At 40.5% G+C, this 11,657-nt stretch overlaps 1 protein-coding gene across 1 annotated transcript in view; it reads right to left on the reverse strand.

Moving 5' to 3' along the window:
* Positions 1–2,318: 2,318 nt before the first annotated feature.
* The window catches only part of LOC101846316, a gene marked incomplete at its 5' end in the record, with an annotated part of 99,258 nt that continues 89,919 nt past the window's right edge, over positions 2,319–11,657 (reverse strand). Inside the window, 7 exon segments of the mRNA XM_005109497.3 lie at positions 2,319–3,044; positions 3,665–3,765; positions 4,331–4,432; positions 4,958–5,095; positions 7,927–9,647; positions 10,288–10,405; positions 11,300–11,421. Of these exon segments, the coding sequence (XP_005109554.2) occupies positions 2,633–3,044; positions 3,665–3,765; positions 4,331–4,432; positions 4,958–5,095; positions 7,927–9,647; positions 10,288–10,405; positions 11,300–11,421 (2,714 nt within the window).

Raw genomic sequence — 11,657 nt, forward strand, 5'->3', positions numbered from 1 at the left:
ATGATGCCCTGTTATTGCCGATAATTTTAAATAGAGACAAAGAGTAGAAAAAAAACTGGATTTTAAAAATTCCTGTTATTACTGGTTCCCCGTTATTACCGGGCCTGTTATATATATATGGTTTCCACTGTACATGTATATCAAATTCATAATATTTCCTTGACCAGTTCTTTTTCCGGTCAGTCACTGTCAATGTTAAAGCAACTGATTCTCTGTAAACTTTCTCGAGCTAAACAAATGCAGATTATAGTAGATATAAACTTCGTTTACAATACTCCCATTCCTGAAATGGAATGAGAGATTAGAAAAAAACGAACTTTTAAAACCAACCTAGTAAATGCAAGCAATTTATCCACAAAACAAAAGGATCATTGTACTCTAGGGGAAACCGTAAACGTTCTTAATACCAGTACCATGATAGAACTAGATTATTGATCAAATGCTAATCTCCCAAGTTCTTAGCCTGATTCGGCATGAAACTCTACACTGGAAATAACGACTTCATACTCTACACATATGCTAGTGGGCTAGGGGGAAAATGACCTGATACCACATGTGTGCATCATCTCAAGAAGAGGTTCAGTGGCAAAGGTTAAGAAATATCTTTATATATATACTTTTATGAAACTTCTGTACACAAAACAATTGTTCAAACATGTAAATATTCATTGTTCTTCAAGTTATGTACATATTTGTATCACCCGTGACTTAATGGGAAAAAAAAATATTTAAAGTTTGTTGCTTCAACATGTGCGGAATAATCATCATGCAGTTTGAAAGACAGACACGAACAAGTCTAAGAGTGGAAATGTCGGAGAGTATCAAAGGAACAATAGGAGCATGTAAAAAAGCTACAGAACAAGGACAGAAAATGGGTAGTCAGAAAATGTACATAACAAAAGAGTTTCAACCAACCTCAAACCTTAGCTCAGTCCTTAACTAACTACATACAGCGTGAATGCTATGGGATTTTCATGTCAACTTCTGTGGATCTAAACACTTTTCACCTTTCTGTTCTTGAAACTTCTTGCAGTCACAACTGAACTGACGGCTGAAACATCTACCAAAAGAACACTGCAGACAGGTCATGAGAAACTCTGAAGGCCCCGCCCAGCAGCAGGTCGATATTTACAATCTCTAACCTCTTTGTTACAAAAAGAGCTTTTTAAAAAACAGAAAGCAAAAGACGGAAGTATGAGGGGGAGGCTCGTTGCAAGCAGAAGAGCCATGTCAGATTGTTTATCAAAGACCATTGTGATGAAACAACATAATTGAGACCTAATCTAAACGTTATAACTGACCAAGCAATATGTTATGATTCGAGAAACTAATTAGCTCTAAAATTTATATAAATACTAGACATATCTAGAGTCAAATCAGTTTAAACCGATGCAAATCTGAGATAAATTTATCACTTGCCTGGACTTTGTACAATAATGCACTGTATTGTATATTATTTTTTAAATCAAGGTATGTCCCATGCAGTTCTGAAAGGCAAGTCCCCAGTGTTAGGAAACTAGAAACTAGTTATGTATATTCAGGAATAACTTGCCTGATACTGGTACATATCTTCCTGTGCTTAAGTGGAAAACATTTTTATTCTGATTATATTACTAAACATCCTTAACAGAGAAAAGAAAATCCAACTAAACAACCTCTAAATCTAAATTGAGAATCAAATTATATCAAAGCTTTACTAGAATCTAAAATAATACACTGCAGATGCATATATTCAAAGGTAGACCACACAGACACTATGCAATTCACATAACTGAAGGCTGGGGCACCAAAAATAATCATTCTTATTTTAAAAAAGCTGGGCTCAGTGTATTTCAGATCTAGATTACTGTGAAGAAATGAGAGTGTACAACATCAATCAGCCATTCTGCACCCTGAAACTGAACCTGCCACGGTACAGGAAGATTCTTAAACAAAAAGACACACCTGTTAATTATATAGTTGGACCCTTGGAAATCAACTCAGTCATGAACAAATTTTCCCAAACTTTTACATTGACATTGATATGCGAATACGTAATCACAACATGGCATGATGGATCAGATCACTTGACAAGTATGTTCCAAGTATACAACTCCAAACCTTCCTTAAAATTAACGTTTCTTAAATAAACTGATGATCTAACTCCAAAGTTTCTGCAACGAAGAACAATGACATTTAAAGGAAAATGTGATCTTAATAAAATAAAAAAATTGTCATGACCTAATTGTTCAGATGTTGTATATATTGAGATTCAGTTTAACATATATGTATATAGTATTGTACTACAAAAGAAAGGGGGAAGGGGTTCTTTATATAACTTTTTTTTTCATTCAGTGTGTTGACAAGAGAATAGAAACAAATCAGTATCAATACAGCATGACTATGCACTATAAACGATGCAATGCAAGGCGTAAACAAATAGTACACCAAAGATACTGGGCAGAAGTGGGCCTGATGAGAGACCACACCATGTGGAGCAGGTTTGGGGTGGGGGGGGGGGGGGAAGGACCACCTATGTTCATGTTTGTTTGAGCATGTGTTTGTATGTTACTGTGAGTATGTGTGTGTGTGTGTGCGTGTGTGTGCATGCCTGCCGATGAGTATATGTGTAGGATGTAAATCAGGTGTTGTCTTAAAACCAGGACTGGGTAGTAGAGGACAGAGATGAGGTGGCAGGGGTGGAGAGAGACGAGTTTGCTGAGGACCCCGCGGCAGAGAGCATGGCTAGCGAGGCCCGTGATGCGCGGATGATCTCCATCACCATGCCCTTACAGTCGCAGCAGATGGCCATAACGGGACCTTTGATGGACGCCCGGGCCGACAGGCTGCCCAGGGACTTCTGGCCAGGTACGAGGGCTGACTGAGATCTTTGGAGAGTTTTGGTCCTGCCCAGGACGTCCCGGGAGGCAGACGAGGGCTCTGACGATGCTTCTCCACCAGAGGAATCTTGAGACTGTTGTGCTTCTGCGGAGAGCCTCGACAACACCGAGTCCCTTGACGGGCTGACATCACGGGTCGGGGGAACTGAGCAGGGGGGAGCAGTTCTGGGGAAGGGACGTTCAGAGACCATGTTCAAAGAGAAATCCTTGTAGGGCTAGTAATTAGAAAAAACATGAGTAGTTCATTTAGGCTATTTTGAGTCGTGAGAAGCACTTTGAAAAAACACTGGCCACTTCAAGAAAGAAAAAAAGCTAGATAGTAGATAGACAAACAAAAACAACAGAGGGAGAGTAAAAAAGTAGGACCTACCAGGGGCACCCTTCAACCATCCACAAAATGGGCTTTAAAAGGAGAGCATTGACACTTTTCCTAGCCCATATACAGAAATGAAATTTGGCCACAAGAGAAATAAATTATGTCCAGACAAACAATAACATCAAATAATGCTTACAGATAGACAATTTAGGTGTCCAGAAGCCTGATGTTTAATCGTCATTTTAAGAGACATGGAGTCCAAAGCAGAGAAAAACTTTCTTACGCAATCATGATTAACCTCATCTTTGAGAAATTCCTTTCCTAAGAAAATTATTTCTTAATGTATGGGTATAAATATAATTTCAAGCTATAAAATTGGTCAAATCCTTTAAAAATTGACATACTGATTGCCATGTAAATGAAACGGTTTGAGCTATGTTTTTCTTTCAAGAACAATGAAAAAACTCACTTGATGAAGTTCTGTATAAACTCCTGCATCTGAGGTGTGAGTGGAGCAGGGCTAAGGGTGTACACGGGGATGTTGCGGAAGTGATCGGTTGGCACGTTCATCTGGGGGAAAAAATCAAGTCCAGCACTGAAGGATTGTTTTTCAAGAACAGTAACAAAGATGTTTACTAATAATTATATGGTAACTATTTTTCTTATAGCAGCTTGATACTGACGTATAATTAGAAGTGAGAACTAGCTGAGAAACAAGACTGGACCTAAAGATGTACTGTTGGGCACAGATAACAATCATGAACATGGAAAACTCAAACTCACAGATTGCTCACACAATTTGTCATTCCCGAGAGATATGTTTTTAATTTTTCATTATCTCTTAACCTGATTTATGGACGTGTCTAACATATCTGTCAATCTCTGATATGTTTGAGTTATTTGTGCCAAACTGTATTTGCATATTCTGTCATTTAGCGTAAGGCAAGGACCTTTCACGCATCACAGAACAGGTCAAGAAGGCCATTACAATGAAGGGTAGCCTACAATGAAACAAGTGAAATTAAACAAACATCGAGTTGACAAAAATGAACTGCGAAATGTGTAAATGTTCATTTAGCACAAACAACATAAGCACCACACATATTTCATGACATCACAAACACATCTAGCTTACTTTTCGAAGACATTTTGAGCACACAGTCCGCTTGCAGAACTTGCACTTGGTTCCCCACTCACCAAACAGTGAAAAGCGAGTTGTCTTACACGTGAAACACAACTGAAACATAAGAAAAGACACTGTGATCATGGCTGAAAAATTAACTTTGTATGAAAACATTCATGGAAACTACGATAATATAATTAATTAAAAGTTAAAAGTTTCATAAACATGGAAATAAAAAGTAAAGAAGTTCTCCAAACATAACATGCCAAATAGACCTTTGAACAAAAGTATAAAAGTTCCGCATTTGCATAAATTCTCAAGTTCACAGATATTTCAGTAGTTATGATTTCATTCATTAGCTTTTGTTTCACGTCTACTTGTACACTATACTATGCAAACAACATCTATAACATAAGTCTTTACATTTTGGTCTGGGCTGCTGAGAGGTTCAGTTTTCCTGACAATGGAATATTCCTTGTTTTCATTTGTAATTTTCTAGAACAAAGCAACAATCCTTTTCATTAAGTTGTAGGAAAGTCTAAATAATGTCATTCCATAAAGGAACATTGCTTTTTATTCAGATTTGATTTCCCCAAAAGTGGTACCCTAAACATACACTCCAGTGGATATTATAAATACCTTGTTTTTGGACACTTGCTGGTAGAGATCCGGGTGTGACAACAGGGACTCAAGTTCAGCTTTGGTCAGTACCGAGCGGATGTGAGTGACCTCCTCTAGTGTTAAGCTCAGGCACTCCACAGGGTTCTGCCAGCGTTTCTGAGGTACAGGGGAACATGGTAGTTATAAACACTGAGAGAGGGAGGGAGGGAGAGAGGGAGAGAGAGAGAGAGAGGGAGGGAGAGAGAGGACACAGAGAGAGAGAGAAGACATAGAGAGAGAGAGAGAAGAGAGAGAGAGAGAGAAGAGAGAGAGAGAGAGAATAGAGAGAAGAGAGAGAGAGAGAGAGAGAGAGAGAAGAGAAAGAGAGACAGACAGTGAGAGAGAGACAGAGAGAGAAAAACCATTACAGTTTATAGAGAAAAAAACTTGCGCACAGAAATTCTCAACCTTGTCATCACTGATGTTTTCTTACATAAAGTTCACTGCAGTGAACAGGAATAAATGGATGAAAATTTAACATTAAAAAAAATCAGTTCATGATTGAGGCTACATTTTTCAATTTTCCAAAAACAGCAAGTACTATAACAATAACAAAAAAAAAAAAAAAAAAAAAGAGAAGAAGACAATGTTCTTTCAACTGGATAAAAACAACAAAGAGTACCAAACACTCAAAGCTTCACGTAATTTAAGAACAAACCTACGTTTCATTTAAGCATTATAGTTTTCATTTGAATCTAAATTAGAAACCGTGAATGAACCAAACTGTTGTAAAGGGTGTGCCCCCCCCCCACAGCGTCAGGCTACCATGCAGACTACCATGTTTTCATCAGCTATTTTATTTGATTTTGGTTCAAGACAGAAATGACACTCAAACTATTACATCATCTATCAGTAACGTTTGTAGCTCTTAAGTCGCACTTCTACACTGCTCAATAAACATGATTTTTCGCATTTGCACTTCTGCATTGTTTAATAAACATGATATTCGAATTTGCAGCACTTCTACACTGTTCAATAAACATGATTTTCAAAGTTGCACTTCTACATTGTTTAATAAACATGATTTTCGAAGCATGATCCTACCACAGAATTTTAGAATTACAGCAATATAATAGTATCTTCTCCCCCCCCCCCCCCCCCCCTCTTGTTCATTTGCCCTTGAGAGAGAAACAATTTGTATTACAGGTATAAGCATAATATTAAGTTACCTGTCCAATAGAGAGGCCCTATCAGATGATGACATTTTATAACACAGCAATCATGTGAGTACCTTATTCTGGGTGACATTAGGCTGTTTTAGACAAAATCAATGGTTTCTAATCTATATGTTAGGCATTTGATGCAGAAGAACTCTTTTAAAAAAAAAAATTGCAACCATATTCACAACAATGATCACTGTTTTTTTTTATCACAATGTCATTCAAGTTAATTTTTAAGAAATTGAAGAACAGTTTATTATCACCATTGGTGTTCACAATTTAAAGTTTTATGTTCTTAATTCTCACTTCATACTTTTATGTGGATAAAACTATACTACGAATCATCTCAATAAACAAAAAATAATTAAAAACTCAAAACCCACACAAATAAACTCCATAAAACAAAGGTATGCAAAATCCTAGAAAAGCAACAAAGAAATGGAAGGCACCGATAGGACATTGAATCAGACCGTAACATCATCATGGAAGAAGATAATGTTAATCGATAAAAATACAAAAATATCTGTGAAAAAAACTCCCACCACCAATGCCTACGATATAAAGCCTTTTCAATCAGCTAAAACTCATAAACAAGAAAAACTAAATAATAAAGCGCCTTGAAGTGTTCAAATACTTCAGAATAGCACAGTTCTTGTTTTGGGAAGAAATGTGGACAAGGAGAGTGGAGAACGTGTTCCGGTTGGGTGGGAGTGTTTGTGAGGGGAACGGGGCGGGCAGCAAATAAAACGAAGGAAAGAGGGGTGCGCAATAGCAGGCAATTAAAACATTCCAAGCAAGCTGTAAAATACATATCACTAAATTAAAAAGAATAATAATTCTGCTTGTGAGAATTAATGTTACACTGTTTTAGACATGTGGGCATCTTTTCACAATCAATTTTACTTTAACAAAAAAAAGTTACAGGACAGGGTGGTCTGGAGCCTGCCATTTTGTAAACATTCTGATCTACTTGTAAATATAGAGAGAAATTGCAAGAAAGTCTATGTAATGAGATCATCTTTACTATAAATCCTACTTTTAATCCAATATGCAGACAGTTATTAATTAAATACTCCCAGTGAGCATGTCTTCCCTACTTCCACTTGCACTTCGTTGCTTATTATTATCTTACAATAACTAAAGGTAAATGAAAACAACAAGAGCAGAACAAACAGGTCAGAGGGGGCATAACGTCCAGAAGGTAAATTATTTTAAAACGCCCTGCTGTAGTATTACGGTTTGTGGTAACCCTTATTTTTTTGTGAGAAGCATTTGGAACTTCACTGGAAAAAACCATTGATTATCTTCTGGAAGATGATGATCACAAAGATATCCTTGAGAAGAAAAAAGATTCTGAGAAGGATATAAACATGCCCTGAAGTATGAAAGGAAAATTGTGAAACCAAGAACATTTTTTCAAGGAATACTCATAAATTCTGACATTGGAAGCACTCTTAAAATAAATGCTAAAAAGAAGAAGAGGCTAAAAAATCTGAGGGAGAAAAAAAAACAACCAAACTTTATAACCAGAAGCACTTATCATGAACCTATGAAATGTTTCTTATGATGGTATAACAGGAGAAAAATATAGCAAAGAAGCACAAATCAAAATACCTCCACCTCAAAGACAGGCAAAACAGCTTTAAAATAAATAGTATAAGCCCAAAAGCAAAAATCCCAGACTTAAAAAAAACTCTTATCTTCCAAGTGTTGATTTGACCACCAGCCCTCCATTTCCATACGACAAGAGTTTTTCCAGCCACCCATGCAAAGCATGCTAAGACTTACCGATAAAGGCAACATGCCTGTAGCCACACCCTCTACCGAGGGTTGACTGGAGTTAAGACTGGTGCCAGAACTAGCGGGGTTAGAGGAGGCTGCAGACTGCACTCGAGAGGAAAGCGCAGCACTTACGTATTCCGCATCGCTACCCACGGCACTTGCTGAGTTGTCACACTCATCAATACCACCAGACTCCTCCAGACGCCGCCATCGAGTGAAGCGGGCCTCCTCGTTGGCCATCTTTTGTTGAAGGACATCAGTCCCTTCACTAGGAAGAGTCATCCCTTTAATGAGCCTTCGTGGCTGAGGCTCCAGTTTCTTGCGTTGTTCGGTTGGTTCAGCGCTTGCACCCTCTAGACTAGGAGGGTCGTCTTGATGACTGGGCTCCACAGAACGCAGGTACACACTGCTACCCCGTGGAGCTGTCCTGGAAGCCAAGTCGTCTTCCTGAAGACTTCTCCATCTACTCACTCTCTCCTCCTCCTCTGGTGTTCTCTGCCTCAAAGGGCCGCTGAGCTCCCTCCCTCTCATACCTAAAGACAGTCTTCGTGTGACCTTGCGTGTATCCTCACCGCCCACAGGCACTGACACTCTGCTGTTTGTCCCAGAATACATTGGGACCCCACTGTCCAGCGACAGACGTCTTGAACGCATTTCTTCCTCAGACACAAAAGTATCTTCAGGCTCCAGAGGGAGGGCGTTGTCAAAAGACTCTTCTCCTTCTGCAATTGGTCTGTGCGACAGTTCCCGAGACTGTCTCTGCTTGCTAAGTCTTTCCTCCCGGGCTTTTGGAAGTCTCCAGCGAGCAACATGACGATCCTGCTCCACAGAGCCGGGAGGGGATGGGGATTTGTTCTCTGCACTTTGGCTGTGCAGGGCACGCGTCTTCTTGAAGAAAACGGGAGACTGGGACGAAACACTCAAGTCTAGGTTTGCATGCTTTGTTGGACACAAGGTTATGGATGAGGATGAGGATGAAGAAGTGGAAGATGCAGATGTTGATGATGAGACTGGAAGCAATGAAGCATGCTGGGACTGGGATTGTATAGCAATTTTCTGAGAAGACAAAAAAGAAGAGGAAGTGGAAGGAACAGCACCGCTGGCTACTGATGATGTGAGAGCAGAGCCAGAGGACATGCTGGCCAGTTTGGAGGGGACAAAGCCTGACTTCAGCTGAGACTGACGCTGAGACAGAGGCTGGAAGGGACCACCCACAGGTTTCATGCCTGTCATGCCCATGCCAAGCGCTGCTCGAGCCCGCCCCTTGCAGGGTGGGGATGGATTTGGAGGCGGGGCCTGTTCGTGGCTCCACGACCTCAAGATGTGTGCAGAGTTAGGTCTGGCCGGAGGGGGCGAGTCGGATGCCCCGGGACTATCCTCCAGCTCTGGTATTGCACAGAGGCCAGTGGTCAGCGAGGTCAGGGACCTACGATGATCCAGAGACAACCTTCGGCCTCCGTGACTTTGAGGGTGCCTCAAGGTCACCTGGGCCAGGAGGTCATTATCAGAGGCCGTCCTGGCCAGGATTGCGTGTTTCTGAGATGCGTGGGGAGCGACAAGACAGTGGCTCTCCCTCACGGGGGACGGCTCGTCCTCCTCCTCCTCTAGGGGAGGCAACTCTTGGTGTGCTACCTTTCCCTCCAGTGGTGATTCGCAGATCATGATGGTGTGTCGTCGCTGGAGCCGCGACGGTCGGCCAGAGTCGTTCATGAGGTTCTCTCTCGTCACTGCGGAAACGTATCACAGAAAGCATTGTTTGTTTGTTTGTTTTTGTAAAGAGAAGTTTATCGATACAATAATGGTCATTTAGTACTGGAAAAAGTAAGAAAGACAGACAGAAACAACAGAAGGAAAGTAAAAAAAAAGTAGGACTTGCCAGTAGCCCCCTCCAACCACCTGCTCAAAAAACATAAAGTGGGCATGGTATCAGAGGAATGAGCACGATACAAACTAATCTGAAAAGGTAAGTGACGGAAATGTGCAAGAAAAGTTAGGCACACAGCTGCTTACTATTACTTCCTTCAGGCTGCACAATTGCATTTTCAAATGCAATCCATAATAAATGAATGAATGACATAGGCAAATTTTAGAACTGAGAAAATTTGAATAAAAACAATTACCACATACAGTGCAGACACACAAATCTGATGAAGTAGAGCTTTCTAAAGATGCTGGAAGGGTGAAAATCAGTTTATTACAACATAAATTCAATCTGTGGGTATAACAATGAGCTAAGCAGGGAAAAGGGGACATAACTTAAGTCATTATAAATTGGGCATTAAGAAAATTCCCCACCATGTTCCTCAAAAATACATACCATCTTGTGTCAATGCACTCAGCAATTGTTATAGAGGAATTCATTCTTACCTGCTCTTTGCCATGAGCTGGCGGTGGTAGCAGCCATGCCACTGTGTACAGGGGAGGAATGAGACAAAGGAGATCCTTGGCAGGAGAGGTCGCTGTGCTCCTCCTCCTCAGATGACTCCTGAAAGAAAGATAAGATAAGATAAGATAAGATAAGATACATCTTTATTGTCCAGATCCTGGCACATCGGTTTGGTGTTTCACCACTTGCGTACACACACACACACACACACACACACACACACACACACACACACACACACACACTTGCACGCACGCACGCGCACACACACACACACACATAGGCTTACAATCACATGCATAATATAAATGAGCAGCAGGAGAGTGTCAGAATACAGTTTCCCAATTTCCATTCCCTTTTGTCTGTCAGTCAGTCTATACATGTATAACTGCGTAACGGTTTCTAAATCTTGGTCCCCTGTATCTCTGTATTGCCCTACCCTAACTATCCGTCTATCTGTTTCTCTATCTCTACTTTTACAACAAAAACACCAGCAGCAAACAACAGCAACAGCAATGAGAACGACATCATTGTCATCATTGATTCAAATGAAGAGTACAGACAGAAGTGAAGACTTGGATAAAGTTTCGACAAATTAAGGGAAGATAAAAACATGTTCAAAGTTTCACATGGGAGCTTCCTCAGGGACATAATAAGTGGGGGAAAAGCCCTTTGTCAATAGAAGCTTATACTTAAAATTATGATGTATATATATTGTAGTGAGTGCGTGTGCTTGTGTGTGTGTGTGTGTGTGTGTGTGTGTGTGTGTGTGTGTGTGTGCGTGTGCGTGCGTGCGTGTGTGTGTCTGTCTGTGAGTGTGTGTCTGTGTGTGTATAATTATCATCATCAGAGCTTTCCCATTGGTTGTGGCTGTCTTCGTTGAGAACGGCACTCCCCATCATCATCATCATCATCATCATCATCATCATCATCATCATCATCATCATCATCAACATCACCACCACTAACATTACCAAAAGAACAATTCCTCACCTCAAAGCTGTTGTTCAGCAACAGGTTGAAGTCTGGTTTGATGACTCGCTTCACAGGCTTCTCCACAGGGTCATCCTCACTGTCACAGCTGCTGACGCTGCTGGTGGACTTCTGAGATCTCACTGTGGGAGAGAGAAAAATGAAAAGTATGAAATTTATACCCCTTTCAACACATTTAAGACAGTTATGATTTTTAAAGAAGCGGTGCCTGCCGACGATTCGCCGTCAGCCTGTGACTCGACTGAGCAAAGTACTGGGGAAGTATGGGTTCAGTGCCCTTTTTCAATGCTGTGTGTGTGTGTGTGTGAGAGAGAGAGAGAGAGAGAGAGAGAGAGAGAGAGAGAGAGAGAGAGAGAGA

This window comes from Aplysia californica, unplaced genomic scaffold (genome assembly GCF_000002075.1).
Source record: "Aplysia californica isolate F4 #8 unplaced genomic scaffold, AplCal3.0 scaffold00784, whole genome shotgun sequence".
In the NCBI taxonomy this organism is placed as follows: Eukaryota; Metazoa; Mollusca; class Gastropoda; order Aplysiida; family Aplysiidae; genus Aplysia; species Aplysia californica.